Source organism: Sceloporus occidentalis, unplaced genomic scaffold, assembly GCF_023333645.1.
Source record: "Sceloporus occidentalis isolate IW3139 unplaced genomic scaffold, rSceOcc1.0.p SCAF_3, whole genome shotgun sequence".
In the NCBI taxonomy this organism is placed as follows: domain Eukaryota; kingdom Metazoa; phylum Chordata; class Lepidosauria; order Squamata; family Phrynosomatidae; genus Sceloporus; species Sceloporus occidentalis.
Window position 1 is genome coordinate 79,420,887 of NW_028316983.1, and position 19,124 is coordinate 79,440,010.

General features: G+C 40.3%; 1 protein-coding gene across 2 annotated transcripts in view; it reads right to left on the minus strand.

The window, feature by feature from the left end:
• Positions 1–1,911: 1,911 nt before the first annotated feature.
• RAB3B (RAB3B, member RAS oncogene family) overlaps positions 1,912–19,124 on the minus strand; it is a 93,836-nt gene continuing 76,623 nt past the window's right edge. Inside the window, exons 4-5 of one of the 2 annotated variants that reach the window (XM_089515130.1) lie at positions 10,032–10,156; positions 1,912–6,797 (exon numbers count right to left, since the gene is read on the minus strand). In XM_089515130.1, coding sequence (XP_089371256.1) covers positions 6,628–6,797; positions 10,032–10,156 — 295 coding nt within the window. In that variant the 3' untranslated portion in view covers positions 1,912–6,627. Of the gene's footprint in view, positions 6,816–10,031; positions 10,157–19,124 lie in introns of both variants that reach the window. The other variant, XM_089515129.1, reaches the window with a different exon arrangement.

Here is a 19,124-nt window from a genome sequence, read left to right on the forward strand (position 1 = left end):
TTTTGGGATTCTTCCTGGACAGAAATTTGAAATGTAGGACTTGTCCTGGAAAAGGCGGATGTCTGGTCACTCCGTGTTAAACATGATACAGGATGGGAAAAACTATGATGATGTTAGGTCCAAAACATATTGCAAAAATAATCCAGTTTGAGACCACTTTAACTGCCATAGCTCAATGCTAGGGGATTCTGGGAACTGTAGTTTTGTGAGACATTTAGCCTTCTCTGTCAGAGAGCTCTGGTGCCACAATAAATTATAATTCCCAGGATTCCCTAGCACTGAGACAAGGCAGTTAAAGTGGTCTCAAACTGGATCATTTCTGCAGTGTGTTTTGGACCATAGTCTCCTTTCTTTTCTTTCAACTTCAATTAAACTACCTTTCCTACTACTCTGTCTATACTTTCTATTGTTATTTCCACAGACACCCTCCAACCAGATCTCTCACACATAGGGTTGCCATCCCTGAGGGCCTCCAAACCGGGGGAAATGTAGGACATGGTTTTAAAATGTAGGACCTTTTTTATTTATTTATTTATTTATTTATTTTTAATTTCCTTGTCCTACATTTTAAAACCTTGTCCAAGGCCTCCCTGGGGCCTGGGAAACAGTGTCCCCCAAGCAGCAGCCGAGGAGGAAGGGGGGAGGAGGAGGAAAGGGAAGGAGAAAGAAGAAAAGGAGAAGAAAGAAGAATAGGGAACAATATAAAAAGAAGAGGAGGAGGAGGAGGAAGAGGGGAAGAACAGAAAAAGGGGAAGAAAAAGAAAAAGAGGAGGGGGAAGAGAAAGAAGAGAAGGAGGGGAAGAAAACGAGGAGGAGGAGGAGGAGGAGGAAAAAGAAGAAGAAGAAGAGAAGAAAAAACAGGGGAAGGGGAAGGAAGAGCGATAGCTTGCCGGCAAGGCTCTTTTCTGGGACCAAAGAGGAGACACTCCTCCTCTTGAGGCTGGCTGGCCAATGGGGAGAGTGGAGCTGGAGCAGCCCTGCTTCCTGCTAGCAGTCACAGGCTCCTGCAGCAGGGGAGGGCTGTGCAGCTAGCCTGAAGGGCAGGAGCTCCTGCAAGAGCACGCAAGGCCAGGGCAAAGCCAGGCAGGCGGCGAAAAGGCTGCAGCAGCAACAGCCGCAGCAGCAGCAATGGCGGTGGCGGCTGCAGGACAGCCCCAGTTGTTGTGGCGGCGGCGGCAACCAGCTCAACCCGGGGCAAAGAGCCAAACCGGGCCGTGACCGTGCCAAGGGGCCAAAAATCGGGTTTGTCACGGCCCCAGGGGGGTTGTGGCAACCCTACTCACACATCTCCTCTGTTCTCCGCTTGTTATTATAGAGAACTAAGATTATGTATATTGTATTTGTGAAAACCATAAATAAACTATGTGTTAAAATAATTAACCACTGAAAATATTAATAATCAGATTTGAATCAAGTTGTGAAAATACAACAAAGTTTTGCTTCCTATTGTCATTAAATGACTAGTAATCCCTCATTTATTACTGTTAAGTGTTTTAATTTAGAAATATAACTGAAGCTGGAAAAAATATTTGAGCTGAATAGTCTTCCCCTCTCTATATAAATAAATAGATATAGGAGCAATAAAATAATGCATCCTGATGCAGATAAAGCAGCATTCTTTGTTTGGCATATGCGACAACATTAGTATGACCTGCAAAATAGTTGTAAGGCAAGTGAAATAACATGTATTAAGTACTTTGGATAATCTAACATGTTATAGAAATGCTTATAATACTTGCCTCCACATATCAATAGCAATGTTTGTAAGAAAAATTAGCACAGAATTGACAATGTAATTTACACAGCTTTAAATCGGAAGGAAATCTTTTCTCCTTGAGGGAGTTATGGCTGTTTGTTAGCTGTCAGAATTAATACACAGTTAACATGCAGCTACTAAATAACATACTTTATTTGTCATCATTAAGAACAATATATACACTTCAAGCACTACAGAACCAGTGCCTCCTAAACACAAAATCATAAATATGCATGAAAATAGTTTTTCTACTTGAGACAAAAATAAGAACAATTTGAACTCTACTGAAAGCATTTTAACTCACTCTCACATTTAATATTACCATAGAACTGACGTAGAGTTAGCGTATATGTGGGTGAGGGGAAGGAGATTATTAGGAACATGTGCAAACAGCCCTATACCTTTCTATTCAGAAGTAATACCCATGCAGTACTATTAGATGTATCCGCATATAATTAAATATACAATTGTAGCCTAATTGAACAATCCTGTAAATTCAGAAGCAATTCCTAGGAAACTCTCACTGAGTCAGTTAAATTCATAGAGTCATGAAGTTGGAAGGGACTGTGAGGGCCAGCTAATCCAACCCACTGCCATGCAGGAATATACAATTTAAACACTCCCAAAAGATGTCTATCCATTCTCTGTTCAAAAACTTCCAAGGAAGGAGTCCATCACCATCCAAGGCAATTATTTCACTGGTGAACAGGTCTTACCATCTAATTCTAGAGGTTCTTCCTAATGTTTAGATGGAATCTTTTGGGTTGTAATTTGAATTCATTGGTTCATGTCCTGGGCCTCATTCCCAGTTTTCAAACCGATCTGAACTGATTTAAATGGCCCTTGTTTGCACTTGCACCAAATTTCTGGCGCGTTTTGCCAAAAGGGGGCACAGCACTAAACCTATTTGAGCCAGTTCTTCCAGATCTGTGGCATTCCCTGCTTCTTTTGAAATGAATTGATTCAGCGCAAGTGTGAAAACACTGTCTATTTGATTCAGTTCCTGTAGTGCAGTCACCTCTGTGAGACACCTCCATGTTGAATTGATCCACTGCTGAATGTGAACACGAAGTGGATTAGATTGAAATGGGTAGGTTCAATTGCGGCTCAAATAGTGTGAACATCTATTCAGCGCTAAACCGCTTCATCAATTCAACTCAAAAAACTATTTATTTTGTAGTGGGAATGAGGTCCTGGTCTCTGGAACAGCAGTGGGACTAGCCTTAATAACTCTGTATACAATTACAGGCTTCCTGAGGTAGCATGTTCAAATGACTGGCCCTGCAAACTACAATGAACTGCCTTACAAGGACTTCAGTGAGAGAAGGAGATATTGGCGGGAGAGTAAAAACTGTATACCACTCTTAGTGGTCTTAAAGGTGGTGTAGCTGTGTTAATCCTAAACTAAACTGTGGCTACTCATTCAGCCTTTCTCAAAATTACCACTGTGCTTATTCTGTATGCTTTAAGTAATTGTATGTTTTGCATTCCTTGATTATTTGAACACACTATTTATATTTTCTTTGCATCTCTGTGTATATACTATATCTACCAAGATCAACCCTGTATGACTCTGATTAAGACTGCAATCCTATACGTGTTGGCCTGAAAACAAGTCTCATTGAACTCAAGTAAGTGGAACTTAATACTCAAGAGGGACTTACCTGTGTCTAGTGACACATAAGAGTGTCTAGGACTCTAACCTATAAAAGCTCTAAGTTTGGTAGTCTTTATGTTTATAGCCATTTCTGCCTTATTTAAATCATACCACCAACGTACTATATGTCCTTATTTTCTTGGCCTTTCTTTGTGTAGTGGTTGTTGTTGAACTGGGACTTGGGAGGTCTGAATTCAAGTCTCCGCAGGGCCATGACACCAAGGTCCAAAACACACTCGAGAAATAATCCAATTTCAGACCACTTTAACTTCCCTGGCTCAATGATAGGGAATTATGGGAACTTAGGGCCCAAACAGACAGGCCAAAATAAAGCTGCTTCGGGTCTCTTTGGAAGTATGCTGTTTAAATGACGCACGCATCTCAAGAAGCTTCATTTTGGCCTGTCTGTTTGGGCCCTTAGTTTGTGAGACATTTACCCTTCTCTGTCAGAGAGCTCGGAGCCATGGCAATTAAAGCAGTCTCAAACTGGATTATTTCTGCAGTGTTTTGGATCCTAGTGACTTTGGACCAACAACTCACTTGAGATGCCTCCGCACTGCAGAAATAATCCAGTTTGGCACCACTTTAACTGCCATGGCTCAGTGGTATGGAATTCTGGGACTTACAGTTTTGTGGGACATTTAATCTTCTCTGTCTGAGCGCTCTGGTGCCACAACAAACTACAAATCCAATGATTCCATAGCATTGAGCCATGGCATTTAAATTGGTGTCAAACTGGATTATTTTTGCAGTGCGGATGGAGCCTTAGCCTGACCTATCTCATAAGGGTTATTGTGTGAATAAAGTGGGAAGAAAGAGAGCCATGTATTTAGATATGTGGAGCAAGAGAGAGAGAGAGAGAGAGAGAGGCAGACACACACACACACATCACCCTACATTTAATTTAAAAGGGTGGTATACAATAAAATCACTTAACCAATTAAAAATTTTTCAAAGTACAAATAATTTAAACAGATTAGAACAAAGTAGCAAGTTAAAGAATATACTTTAAAACCATACGAAACAATTTAAAACCATACACATGTACAGATGTATATGAAACCAGTTAGGCCCCAAAGGTTTAAGTAAAAAGCCATTTTCTACTTGGCACCAGAATTGTAGTGGTGTTAGTGCCAATCAGGACTCTGGCGGGAGGGTGTTCTACCACAAAGGCATCACAACAGGGAAGGCTCATGGGAGGAAAAAATTGGAAATAAATGGTTCTGATGAAATAAAGCTAATGTCAGTTCCACAAGTGCAAAATGTTACAAAAGAAAATAATGCAGTTCAGTTTAGATGTACATCACTGGAGCCGTAATTCATCCATAAAATGGGTGAGTAGGAATCAGTCACTCAACTTCACAATCCAATTGTAAGGAGGACCAGAATCTAAAGACTGCTCTATGCACACACTAGAGTGTATATTTCAGTTTCTCCACTACCAAAGCTAGCCAATACTGCTTTAAATGTAAAAGTTTTAAAGAGTGGTCACTTATACATATGTTGTAGATTTTGCAGGTTTTTTAATACTTTGAAAAATTGCTATACTGAGATGTTTAATTTTTAAAAATAGCTGAATTTTATTTATTCTTGCTGATTTTAGGTTGTCCTCTTATTGTTGGGCTTAGAAAGCCTTGATTTATTGTAGTCATACATTGATTTATTGTGATTTATTGTGGGCATACATTATAGAAGCTTTGCAGGCTGTTTATAGGATCTGGTGCAATTCCAAGAATCCATTATTGGAAACTTTTCCTTTTTGGAACCATCTAAGATTCAGTCTTATGTCCATTAAAAGTGGGAGCAGAACAATGATGCTCACTTTACTATGTGTGCTTTACTTCTCTTGATTCAGAAGCCCATGGTAAAGTCAGCACCACATTTTCGGCCTGTTGTATCCAGCCATGCTGTTTTCTACTCCCTCAATGTGTGACATGCTAAAAGAGTTAAAAGCTTTGTGTGCATCTGATATAAAACATCGAAAGGAATACTACAACTTGGGGACTGGGCAGAAAGGAATGACCATGAAATAGAAGAATAAAAAGAACTGAGGAAAATAATGCTCTAAACTCTGGTGCTATTGAGTGTGTACATCTTGCAGAATAACCGTGGTTGGAAACTTTTGGCTCTCCACTTGTTTTGAAGTTCAGTTTCCAGAAACCTCAGCCAGTAAGGTCAATGCTAAGGGATTATGCAGGCCGTGCTGCAAAACATTTGAAAGGTCAGAGGCTCCCAAATTCTGTAGTGGACAGAGAAAAAGATGGAGATTTGATGAAGGGGCTCAGAGAAACAGGTAGTGTTGCAGAACAAGAAGACAGAGCAACCTATAGGTTGCAGAGAAGATCGAAGCAGAATGTGTTCAAGTTTTAATTGTAGCACATTATACAAATGTACCAGTATCCCTCATTTGAATGCAGTATATAAATATTTATTAAGAGTAATTTCAGTTGGACATCCCAACTTTATAGGCAATTGATGGCAGGTGCACTTTGTTGTTTTACAGGCATTTAGTATGGATGTTGTTTACTCTGTCACCTTTTTGCAAATCTTTAACATATGCTAATTTGGGGTGCATAGAGTATTTATTTGAGCAGGGAGGAGGAAGTGTACTCTTCTAAGGGACTTCTCAGGTATATTCTAGCTATACTATTCTTCATTACACAAAAATACCAAATAAAATTACTCCCTTATGAAGAATTTGGAAATGCTGCTCATCCTCACCCCTACTTTCTCTCCAGCTTTTCATGCTATTCAAAACAAAACAAAAAACACTTAACTCTTAACAGCATCTAGTTAGCATGTAAAGGGAATACACTCTTTACTGAATAGCATCAATGCTCTATTTTATTATAAAGTAAAACATCAAGAAACGTTCAGAAACAAATTAGGATAGGTTACTTAAACCTTGGCATAACTTTTCACAGTAACACTAGCTGCACTTACATCATATTTTTCCTATTCAATAAGCAAAATATGACAGACTTTGGAGGACACTGAACAAATTCAGCTCTCTTAAAAGATTGTGTCCTAAATTCAGTTGTTAATCCTAACTAGAGTAGAATCACTGACTTAAAGGGAACTTGGTAAGCCATCGCTTATGTAATTTCTATTGATTCAGTTGTTTCTTCTCTAGTTGAGACTAAAGTGGATTTAGGCATAAATGGGCTGATAAACTGTTCCAGTCATCAAGGGCTTTCACAGAGATCTTGAGGCATTAACAGGAACACTTTTGCTGAAGTGGGGGTGGATTGTATGTAAGACGGACGTTCCTCCCAGCAGTAGTCTTAGCAGCTTCTGAATCCATGCCCTCTGACATCTTCTCACAGATGATGTCGACAAGGCGTTCGAAGACTTGTCTCACATTGATGTTCTCCTTGGCACTAGCTTCAAAATAATCAAAACCTGTTTTTTTATTTTTTTAAAAAAGTGCAGAAATCAATAGCTGGTTATCCCAAGATTGTTTCTCATGGCTTTCTGTTCAGATCAAAAACAGGTGGGTTCTTAATTGAATGACCTCTGAAGAACAACTAAGGAGGTTTGAAATTGCCTTGTATCTTCTGAGATGTGTACAGCATGTAGAAGAGAAATGTCTTCTTCTTCTTAAAAAATAATGGGAATGGAGCTGGTCCTCAGGCTAGTTGCATTATTCTAGGAATGTGCTGACTTCAATCCTGCATATATATCCCTACCAGTGGTTCACTAGAGCTCAGTGGTTCACTGGGTTGTTTTAATCTTGCAAAGTAATAGCACAGAATCAAGATTATATTTAAAGGTGTAACTAACTGATTAGTGATTGTGTATGCACTCTTCCTTAATAACTTAAGATTTAGCTTTCTAAATCACATCAAGATGCAGCAATGTTCTCTGTAAGCATTCCAGCAACCAACACCTGTGAAAAATATTCATGAGCAGCAGCCTAGCCAGAGAAGAAGCAAAAGCCTTGATGCAAGTGATATAATTCATAGAATCATAGAGCTGGAAGGGATCTCAAGGGCTATCCAGTCCAACCCACTGCCATGCAGGAATACACAATCAAATCATTCCTGACAAATGGCCATCCAGACTCTGTTTAAAAACAGAGAAGGAGACTCCACCACACTCCAAGTGAGTGTGTCCCACAGTCAAACTTCCACTGTCTTACTGTCAGGAAGTTCTTAATTAAATATATAAATGTCAGTTAAATACTTTCTCATCAGTTTAGGGCAAGAGTGTATTATGTGGCCCTCAATATGCTGTGAGAATGCAACTCTCATCACTCCTAGCCAGAATAGCCAATGGTGAGGAGTAATCAACACTGTAGTCCAACAATATCTATATTTCTCCCTCTGCATTAATGTTTAATAGTGTTATATTCTCTCCTGGTACAGCCATGGGCAGATGTCACCATGCAAAAATTCTACTAAAGGACTGGCAAAGATCTATGTGGTCTATGCCCAGAGCCTCTTTCCTAAAACACATCCTTTTATCTAGATCCTCTTCCATTTCTTCCCCATCTAGTACTCTCATAGAAACCAATAACATATATGGGAGATCGAGAAACAAATGAGAATCAATAATTTCTATGGGATTAACAGAATGGCAAGGTAAGAATTTACAGGCCTCCCTGTGCTGAAATCAGTAGTGTAATAATGATTAAGCTGGGTCCCTACATCAACCTGTAATTCATTTGTTTTCTCCAAAAGTATTCAATACAAGCTATTTATATTTATGGGGAGTACTTGTGAGAGACCTTCAGAAACTAGCCTCATATTTTTTATGAAAGTGAGTAGCAATTGGTGTAGAAGCCTATAATAATTAATACAATTAAAAATTTAAAAACCTACAGAGAATTTCTAACATGCTGCTAAAGGTAAAGGTAAAGGTAAAGGTAGTCCCTTGACATGAATGTCTACAGGGACGTAGCCAGGATTTTCAGAAGGGGAGGTCCAGACTAAGTGCCACCATTATAATGGGGCTTGGGTGTGGTGGCACAGCGGCACTCACCATTCATTTTATCTAACGGAAGGGGGGGGTCCAGACCCCAAGGACCCCCCCCCCTTGGCTACATCCCTGATGTCTAGTTGTAACCAACTTTAGGGGGCAGTACTCATCTCCGTTACTAAGCCAAAGAGCCAGCATTGTCCGAGGACTACTCTGGTGGTCATGTGGCCAGCATGACTACACCCAATGCTGTTACCTTCCCATGAAAGTGGTACCTATTTATCTACTGTACTTGCATTTGCAGGCTTGTGAACAGCTAAGCTGGCAGAAGCTGGGACTAGTGATAGGAGGTCACTCCATCATACAGCACCCAGACCTCAAACTGCCAACCTTCCGATCTTCCAATCATCAGAATTTGTGTCTCGGCCACTAAGCCACCACACCTTATAATACTTGAATCTGTTAGTGACAGATATTTTTAGGAGAAGAAGGAAACTACACTACAAACTAGAACATTCCAGCTCAGGCATCTTCACTGGAGACATTCAAGAAAGGAATCAGGTGGAGTGGGGAACAAACTTGCTTGCTTTCAACAATGTTGTGTGCCCTTCAACCAAGAAGACATTCGGGAGTTGAGAACTGGGTTTTAACATGAGAGGTTTTGAAATCTCTCTGGGCAGGCTGTCCCTAAAGTATCCTGGACAATGCAGACAAGACCTAAGATTCCATTTGGTCATGAAACCTCTCTTTCAGCCTGTTTCATCCAACAGCATTGTTGGGAGTTTAAAACAGAATAATTCTCCAGAATATTGTCCTAAACACTTTAGAGGGAATATAAAATAACAATATGACAAACTAAACAGAAGCACAAGATGTTAGAATTATCCAGTGGGCAACAATTTCCCATTTGTTGTGCTTAATTTCAGGGCTACAAATGGATAGTTAAATCAATTCTTCTTTGGGCTGTCATAAGATATTTGGTCAAACTGTTCAACTTGCATATTTTTGAAGCAAAAAGCATATTTGGCTTGTTTTTAAAGGATACATATGTGTCTTGTTGCAACCTCAGGCTGCATCTGCACTACAGAAATTACCCAGTTTGACACCACTTTAACTGCCCTGGTTCAGTGCTATGGAATTCTGGAAATAGTAGTTTGTTGTGGCACCAGAGCTCTCTGGCAGAGAAGGCTAAATATCTCACAAAATTACAATTCCCAGAATTCCACAGCATTGAGCCATGGCAGGTAACATGATGTGAAACGGGGTTATTTCTGCAGTACAGATACAGCCGTAGTTTGGGTCACATGGTTCCTGAGAAAGAGAGGGATAATGCTTCTGTTATGATAATGTTCACCATCTACAGTACTTTCAACTGGCTGAAGAAAATGTGAGCTTCCAGAACTGGTTGAACGGGAGTTCCCATTAAGTCCTAACTAGCTTAGCCAGTGGTGAGAACTAGTTGGGGTAGTAATTCACCAGGATCTGGAAAGCCAAACCTACCCTGACAGATAAGCACTTGTATTAAAAAATAAGAACACTATAAATAAAAAGCAGACCTGATTCATCGGGCAACAATTGATGTAATTAACCAATTACAATCTACATCACTAAAAAACTGGCTATCAAAGTCTGAAAATATGAGGCTAAAACTAGAGAGAGAAGGAATAGGGAAGAAGAAGAGAAGCTTTTAACAATTACCCAACTGATCAGCTAAATGTTTCCCTTTTTCAATAGGAATTATTCTTTCATCCTCCATATCGCACTTGTTCCCCACCAGAATGACTTGAGCATTATCCCAGGAGTAGGTCTTTATCTGAGTAGCCCTAGAAGAAAAGAAAGATGTTTGCAATGAGAACAGCAGATAATAATACAGCACAGTGTGAACTTTGCATAAAGAAACCATCCAACCTCAAATGAAAAAAATGCAGTTCATAAATAGACAATATTGTCAACAACAATGCAAACATCCCACTTTTAGAACTTCCCGTTTGCACCATAACTTGTGTATGTTTCTTGCTGTTGTGTCCCTTCAAGTCTTTTCCTACTTATGGCAACTCTCAGGCAAAACTATCACTGGGTTTTCTGGGGCTGAGAGTGTGTGACTCTCTCAGGGTCACGCAGTGGTTTTCCATGATCAAGCAGGGAATTAAATCCTGATCTCCAAAATTGTAGTCTAATGCTCAAACCACTACACCACATGCTCCTTTGTATATCTGGTGATTCCAATTTTCTGACTTAAGAATTTAAATAGGAAAATATCCTTTGAAATACGATAAAGAAAGACTGCCCATTAACATCCTTCAATTGGATGCTTCTAAAAGTTTCAATTCAGCATGTGAGAACTACAGCTTGGCATGTATCTGCACTTGTAGGGTACTACGGTGGTGTCATTAGGGGGGTGCAGGGGTATCAGACCGTGCCAGATGAAACCCTAAGGGAAGTTTGACACCACTCCTCTCCAAGCATCTGCCTTTTGGCCAAAACGGGATGTGCCATTCACCCGTGTCCCTCTAAAATGCTGAAGAGATTTTAGGAAATTATCACATGAAGGAAGGAAGCGCCCTCCTCCCATCAATAAATCATAATTAAATCATATTAATTGTGAGATGGGGGGGGACGATTATCACACCCCATGCACCTATCCTGTTCTTGTCCCATCTGTAAACAATAATGGACCCGTCATTTGGTATTAATGGGAGTTTCCATTATCACACCTCCATGGGGGTATGATAATTTCCCCCTCAATTGTGCAAATGAGATGATTTAATGATAGAAGAAGGACTCTTTCCTCCCTTGTAATAAAGTCCTCTGTGGGAGAAAAAAGAGAGCTCCCAGGGCTGGTTTTTTAAAAAATAAATTTTAAATTTTAATTTAAAAAGATAGATGAAAAGTTATTTTAAAATTTTATTTTAAAACGTCACATTTTACAAAACTTTCACTTAAACCACATGAAATGAAGTATACGTAAATACATTTAGGCTGTATGCATTATATTTAATGTAAAAGTGTGGTTTTAATTTTGCTAGTTGTTTATGTCACAACTATTACCATTATATCAGTGATACATGGGAATTACAATTTATGAGTAACATTAGTACAAAAACATTACTAAGAATTCTGTACGGTGTGGTATGGGATGAGGTCCATGGGGAGAGGTGACACCATGAGTTACTGCACCAGATGATGCTAACAATAGTGACACCACTGGAATACTATCCACTAGCAAATGGATGCTGCTAAAATTTTCATGATTCTGTCTCATATAATTGCAGGTTTAGCAGTTTGACAAAAGATTTAGGCATGTCTGCTATAGACCTCTAGGGTTGAAGTTCACATTAAGTGCAGCAGAGCTCTTTAGTAAAGAATTCTAATTGTTTCAACAAACTTTGTTGCCATCCTTGTGTACCTCCAAGTTATTTCTGATTTATGACATCCTAAGGCGACCCTATCATAGGGTTTTCTTGACAAGATTTGTTCAGAGGAGGTTTGCCATTGCCTTCCCCTGAGGCTGAGAGAGCGTGACTCGCCCAAGATCACCCAGTGGGTTTCATGGCTGAGCAGGGAATCAAACCCTGATCTCCAGAGTTGTAGTCCAACACTCAAACCACTATCCCACCTGGCTGTTTTACTAATCTCCAAATTCCTTAGGATGAAGCCATGGCTTTAACATGGTATCAATAATTGTGTAGTACAGACACACTGAAAGTCTCTATTAATAATAGTAGCCTTAAAATTGATATACTGGATTAGTTTTCCAAAGAGGTAGCTGTGTTGCAGCAGAAACAAAAATCAGTCCTGTAGCACCTCAAAGGCAAGCACAATTACTGCAACCTGAGCTTTGATAGACTGCATCCCTCTTCATCAGATACCTGTTTCTCGCATATGTACAGTACATGAATGACTGTAGATAGTGACCTCAAATGAAATTAAAGGGAGAAAGTACTGTCAATAATAATTTAGATCCTCTGGAGAGGCCCTTCTCTCCTTCCCACCAGCACATGGTGGCGCAGTGCTTAAATGCCTGTACTGCAGCCACTCACTCACAAACCATAAGTTTGCTTGCGAATTCAATACTAGCAATAGGGCTGAAGCTCGACTCAGGCTTGCATCCTTCCGAAGTCGCTAAAATGAGTACCCAGATTGTTGGGGGCAATTAGCTTACACTTTGTAAACTGCTTAGGGAGTGCATGTGCACCGATAAGAGGTATAGAAATGTACTTGCTATCACAAGCAAGGTTGGTGGGGATGCAAGAGAGGGCCTTCTTGGTGGCTGCTCCTAGACTGTGGAACTCCCTTCCCAGGTAGGCCTTAGTCTGCTGGCGGATGGCCATCATGGTCCCTTCCTTGATGGCCATCTGCCAGCAGGCTAAGACTTACCTGTTCAAAGAGGCTTTTAAAATGGAATGGTTGTAAAGAACTGGCTTCAAAGGTTTCATTTTTAAATGTTTTACACAGCTTTATCTTTTTAAAATGTATTTTATTCTTTTAATAGCTATCTATTTTAACATTGTAATAATTTAATTTCTTTTTATTGCACCTCTTTTGTGTTTTAAATTGTATTGTTTTTTTAATATTGTGAAGCTGCTTTGAGTTCCAGTTCTGGGAAAAGAGCAGGATACAAATAAATATAATAATCATAATCATAATAAACCAATTATCACTAGCTGTTCACAGAAGTGTTACTAAAACACAATTTGCTTACTTAGGCACGTTACAGACCGCCCAAAACGGGCGGTCTCGCGCCGCTGCCAGTTGCTACATCCGGGAACTGCAGCAGCCAAACCGCGTGGTTCCCGGGCACAGCAAGAAAGAAGCGCCAAAATGGCGCTTCTTCCTGCGCCCCGAAAGAGGCGCTGCAAGGTGTGAGGCGCGCACTCGCAGCACCACTTCCGGCGTGCGACGTCCAGAAGCTGCGCGTCCGTGACGTCAAAATGGCGGCGCCCATCTGTATGCAGCACCGCCATTTTGACGTACTCGTTACGCACGAGGGGCAAGGCGCGTCAGGAAGCACCACCCCTTGCGCGTAATGATGGTGCCCCATAGGGCCCGTCTGGAATGCGCCTTAGTGACAGTATGTTTGCGTTACCAGTTTAATTAATGGCCAGTTCTAATAAGGTAATTATGACGCATTACAGACAGCCCCTTTGGGGCGGCCTGTAGGCGCGCCTTTCCCCGCCGGATTGGGGCCTCAGTTGCCAGAACGGCAGCCTCTGGGGCCCCGATCCGCCGCTTTCCAGGCCGTGGGGAAGTGGCAAAAGGCCGCTTCCCCGCGGCCTGGAAAGGGGTGTCCTTGGGGCTTCATGCCCCAAGGACACTCAACAGCGGCGGGGAGGAGGAGAAAGGGGCCGCTCGGCCCCTTTCTCCCTTGCGTCGCTGGTGCAGCCGTCTAAAGGCTGCGCCAGCGACGTAAATCGCGGAAGGAGCTCCGATTTGGAGCTCCTTGTAGCACCGCGGAAAGGGCGCTCTATGTGCCCTCATGCGGCGCAAAGACATCACGTCCACGCCACCCTGTTTGGAGGTGGCACGTTCGTGACGTCGTAATGGCGGCCCCCGTGTGGAATGGGCGCCGCCAGTTTGTACGTCCTGGGGACGTACTAGGGTTAGGTGCATGCGTAAGGCACGCACTTTCCCTAACCCTAGTACGTCCCCAGGACGTACTTTATGCCCATCTGTAACGGGCTTATGTAATGTTATATTTTCCGGAATTTCAGGACAATTTGTTGTGTTGTTGTTGCTCTGTGTTTTCAAGTCATTTCTAACATATGGCAACCCTATCACGGGGTTTTCTTGGCAAGATTTATTCAGAGTGGGTTTGCCTTTGCCTTCCTCTGAGGCTAAGAGAATGTGAGCTGCCCAAGGTCTATCAGTGGGTTTCCATAACCGTAGTCCTGTGCCTAAACCACCACACAACGCTGGCTCTGTATACTAGTAGTAAATTCCAGGCCTTCAGGTTACAAGTTTCATCCTTTTAATTCCGTTGATTCATCAATTTATTGTTATTTGGTAGCATGAGGAAAGTTCACAGTGGCTTATTTTTGAAGCTATGTTGTTTCCTCTGTAATAAAGAAGTTAAACTAACACATTACAGATTTCATTTCCACCCAGATTTTGCTTATTACTTAGTAATCCTACATAGCCACTTAAATAGTCACCTCTATTAAGGTTTTGGAAGCATGCAGTCTGGTTTAAATTTAATCAGTTAATTAATTAACAGATGAACAGAACCAGCTAACTTTTAAACCATTTTATAACTCACTACATAGCTTCAGGGAATAAAAACAGAACTTATTGTAATTATGTTTATTCTCACTCAGTCATGGAAACCCACTGGGTGACTTTGAGCAAGTCATACTCTCTCAGCCTCAGAGGGAGGCAAAGACAAACTCTCCTATGAACATCTCTTGGGCAAACAACAACAACAACCCATTGATAAATTCATCTTTCAGTTGCCATAAATTGGAAACAACTTGAAGGCACAGAGCAACTACCCTTTCAGACTGATTTTGGAAGACATTTTTGTTAAACACCTCCCTCCAAATCCAGCAGAGGGAGCCAGAATATATCAAACTGGTTAATGAGCATCACTTCACCTGTAATTCTATGGTTAGCATTACAGTGGAGCACTGAAAGATCTTTACAAAGATGGGGAAAGTGTAATTTTAAAATGTTACTTTTAAATATCTTCCTGGATTGGCATCTCCTATATGTTCTCAAATTTTGAAAATTCTTGCTAATCACAGAATGCATACACTTTACTACTAGCATTTACATTTTACTTTGGAAAAACAGAGCCAATATTTTTGCATGGAGTACATTTGTCTGAGACAGTGTGGTGTAGTGGTTTGAGCACTGGACTATGACTCTGGAGACTAGGGTTCAAATCATAACTTGGCCATGTAAACCCATTGGGTGACCTTGGGTGAGTCACAGTCTCTCAGCCACTGAGAATGGTAATGGCAAACCCCCTCTGGAGAAACATGCCAAGAAAGCTCCACGATAGGGTCACCATAAGTCAGAAACAACTTGAAGGCATGCAGGAACAACAAACATTTGTCTGTGTAACATGGAGAACTACTTTTGTCTGTTTCACACTATAAAATTATAGCACTTTAGTGCCACTTTGTCATGGCTCTTTGTGCAGAATGCAGGGATTTGTAGTTTGGGGCATTGTTTTTATTTCTTTGCCAAAGAACTCTTAGTTCTTTACACTAAACTACAATCTCAATATCCCACAAGATGCAGCCAAGGCAATTATAGTGGTGTCAATGTGAAAGGGGCCTCAGCTGTGGGACTGAATTTGTGACAACTAACTGGGTGACCTGGGGCTGGAGTGGATTCATTGCCCTGAAAGCATTCAGAGTCAATAGCCACCACTGTCATAATGGGGCACTTAGCAGAGCAATATATTCCCCATATAGCCATCCCACAAGACCTGTGCACAAAATCCGAAGTACTTTATTCAACAATGACTTTAGTGTCACAAAACTGCCCAAAAAACAATTTTTTTAAAAAAACCCACTATAATGACAAGAATTAAAACCCTGAAATGAAACCATATTGCAGCAGTGTAGTCTACAATAAATGGTGTAAATTCAAGAGATAACAGCTAGCATGAAGCCTGATAGAAAAACAGAGTGGGACCATCTTGGAGCCAAAGCTGCTTCTACCGTGAAATGTTCTGTTTGGGAGCTTCCTCCTGGTGAAACACCACCAGCAGTATATTTATACTCACTGAGGTTTCTGCAGATTAGTATCGCCATGTTTTTCAAAACAGCGGTAAAGGACAGTTGAAAAAGTGAAAGGCAAGTGAACAAAAATAGTGATAAACCTGGAGAGCAATGGTGCAGTTGCCTAAACATCAGAAGCAGCCTCCATTCTTGTCTGCGGGGGAAAATGAAGGACTACCATACTCCAGTGTTCATTTTTTTGCAATGGTATAGATGTGCAGGAATCCCCCCCCCCTCTCTCTCTCAGAGCCTTATCACATGAGAAAAGAAAGTTGAAATGGAGTAGGAAAGTAGGAGCTTTCCCTGTGCCTTTCTACATACCGATGTAGCATTTCTGTTCTCTTTCGGAGGAAGACAGTTGTAAAAGTGTGCCTTTTATCGAATGGATTTTTCCAGTGCAAAAAAGGACACACTTTTATTACTATTTCCCTCAGGAAGAGAACATAAGTGCTATGACGTTTTGCAGAGACCCATGGAAAAAGCAGCTACTCTACTGCTCTGTTTTGGCTTTCTTTTCTCATGTGATAAGGCTCTCAGTCATCCATTTCCTTTCAGATTTGGTCCAGATGGAGGAGGGATTTTATATACCAAAAAGACCCTAGTTTACCCCGTATATGTATAGTTAACATGCCTGTTTAGATCACACAGTTCATATTTTCCATCTGATTCACATCAGGTAGTACTGTCTCTTCTAATGTATCAGCTGCAACATTTTGTTTTGTTGCACAACCCCACATTTGCTCACAAGACCATAAAGATTTTTGCAAGCCGTGTTGCCTTTTTAAAAATTGAGAACAGCTATTTCACAAGAAATCTTCTGCCTCAAAAAGGCTTAAAATTTCCTGCCATTATCTTCTTGAAATAAGTTCTTTTGCTTTCAGAAATAAGTTAAATGAGAGCGCACCTACTAATTTAAAGGCTTTTTAATGTTCTAGCTCTGAAAAGATTACATTCTTCAACAGCATATGGCAATACATTTGCAAAGCAGTTTTAAAACATCACAGGAGATAATAAACCTGCATGTGTTTTTTCCCCCCATCAGCTTGCAGAATCTCTTTTTACACAGGCAAAAAAGTATCACAGTCTTGTTCTACATGACAACTCCCAAAATGGCTAAGAACATTTTCTTTTTAAAGTTGGTTTATAGATTCCCTGCTGTCTTTACAATACTTCAGTTGATTCATGTGTTCGTGTGTGTGTGTGTGTGTGTGTGTGTGTGTGTGTGTGTTTAATATTCCTAGCATTTTAGGTGTCAGCCTCTATTCCACCTGAGATTTGAAAAAGTCTCTTATTTACACTGAGTTCATTTTACTCCATTTGGAAACAACAGCATTGCACAGTCAGCCAAACAAAGATGGATTGGAAGGGAAAATTAGTGAGCCATAGCTGCTATTATCTGTACAGTTTTCAGTCACTTCTATAAAGTGACAAAATGATGAAATTGAGAGATTAATTTGGCCTCTGCTATCAATTCTAGCTTTGGAAGGCATCAAAAGTATTCAGCGCTTCTTGGGAGCTGACTGCACACATTTTAACTTTACATAGCAAGTTGCAAACTGTCTGTCTTATTAGCATTCAGTTTATTTTTACAGTTTTTAAGCCACTATCTCTTATTAAACTTCTCTGTATTACATGCCCATAGATTTTAGGCCACCGATATTTTATCAGGCATCTTCTGGTATGCAAACCATCTTAAGAAATATTTGTGTTTTAAGTAGGTATGGAAGGAACATGGTCAACAAAGAAAACACTATCTACTAAAGCAAAAACAATCAGAGGTAGTCATCTATCAGAGGTAGTCACTGAGATTAAGCCCTCATTTCAAGAGAAAGACTGTGTTCACACATCATAACATGCCATGGTTTAGTTCACTAAAATGTGGTGTGTTGTAATATATCAACACAGTTCTGCTAACAAGTCAGTGTTTGTTGGCCAGCCAAAAATCACGGCCTGAATCCATGGTTTGTTATTAGATTTTAAATGTTTTCGTTTACTTAAACCACTGAAATCATGGACCAACAACTGTGTCTTTTCCATGATTTGTTTCTCTTACTTCCCCAAACTGATGGAACTTGCAAAAAGAGGGAGAAAGGAAACAAACCAGTAATAGGGAAGACAAGCTATGGTTTCCTTAATGATCTGTCATACAATTTGTGTTGCAACAAACACTGGTTAAAACAAACTATTGCTTATTGTATCATAAAAATAAAGTGTTCACTCAGTGCAACTGGGACACATCTTGCTATATAGCTGCTCAGCAATCACCATTAACCCTTTAAAAAAACCCAGATGAATATTCTGAAGAACAATTATTGTACCTGTCACGTTTCACCACCGAAGATAGTGTCTCAAAGGCTGCATTGACACTGCAGAAATAATCCAGTTTGACACCACTTTAACTGCCATGGCTCAATGCTATTGTAGTTTGTTGTGGCACCTGCACTCTCTGACAGGGAAGACTAAATGTCTCACAAAATGACAGTTCCCAGAATTCCACAGCATTGAGCCAAGGCAGTTAAAGTGGTGTCAAACTGGATTATTTCTGCAGTGTGAATGCAGCCAAATAAATATTTTTGAGCTAGAAAAGTCTCTACAGATGTTTTCACCTGTAAATTTCATGGTATATAAAAAGGTCTTCTGAAATTGACCCTCTTGTGATAGAAATTAAATGGGACCATATTTAAACATTGAAGTTTTCAAGATGATGTAAAATGATTTTGCAACACAAGCACACTTTATTAAGAGAAAACTGAGGTGTCAGCAGGAGACAGAACTTGTGATGACTTTCTCTACTTTCACTGTAGTCAAGTTAATTATCCCTTAATAAGGAAGCCAGGTAAAATACTTACTTCACTGTCATTCTCAATCATTTATCAATGGGGATCACAAATGATGTCTACTAAATCATATTCATAATTGAAAACCAAAACAAATTATAATAAATGAAGAGAAGCACCTTAGGGGAAGACAATGGTAAACCACCACTGAACAAACCTTGCCAAGAAAACCCCATGATAGGTTTGCCTTAGGATCGCCATAAGTCAGGAACAAAGGTACACAACAA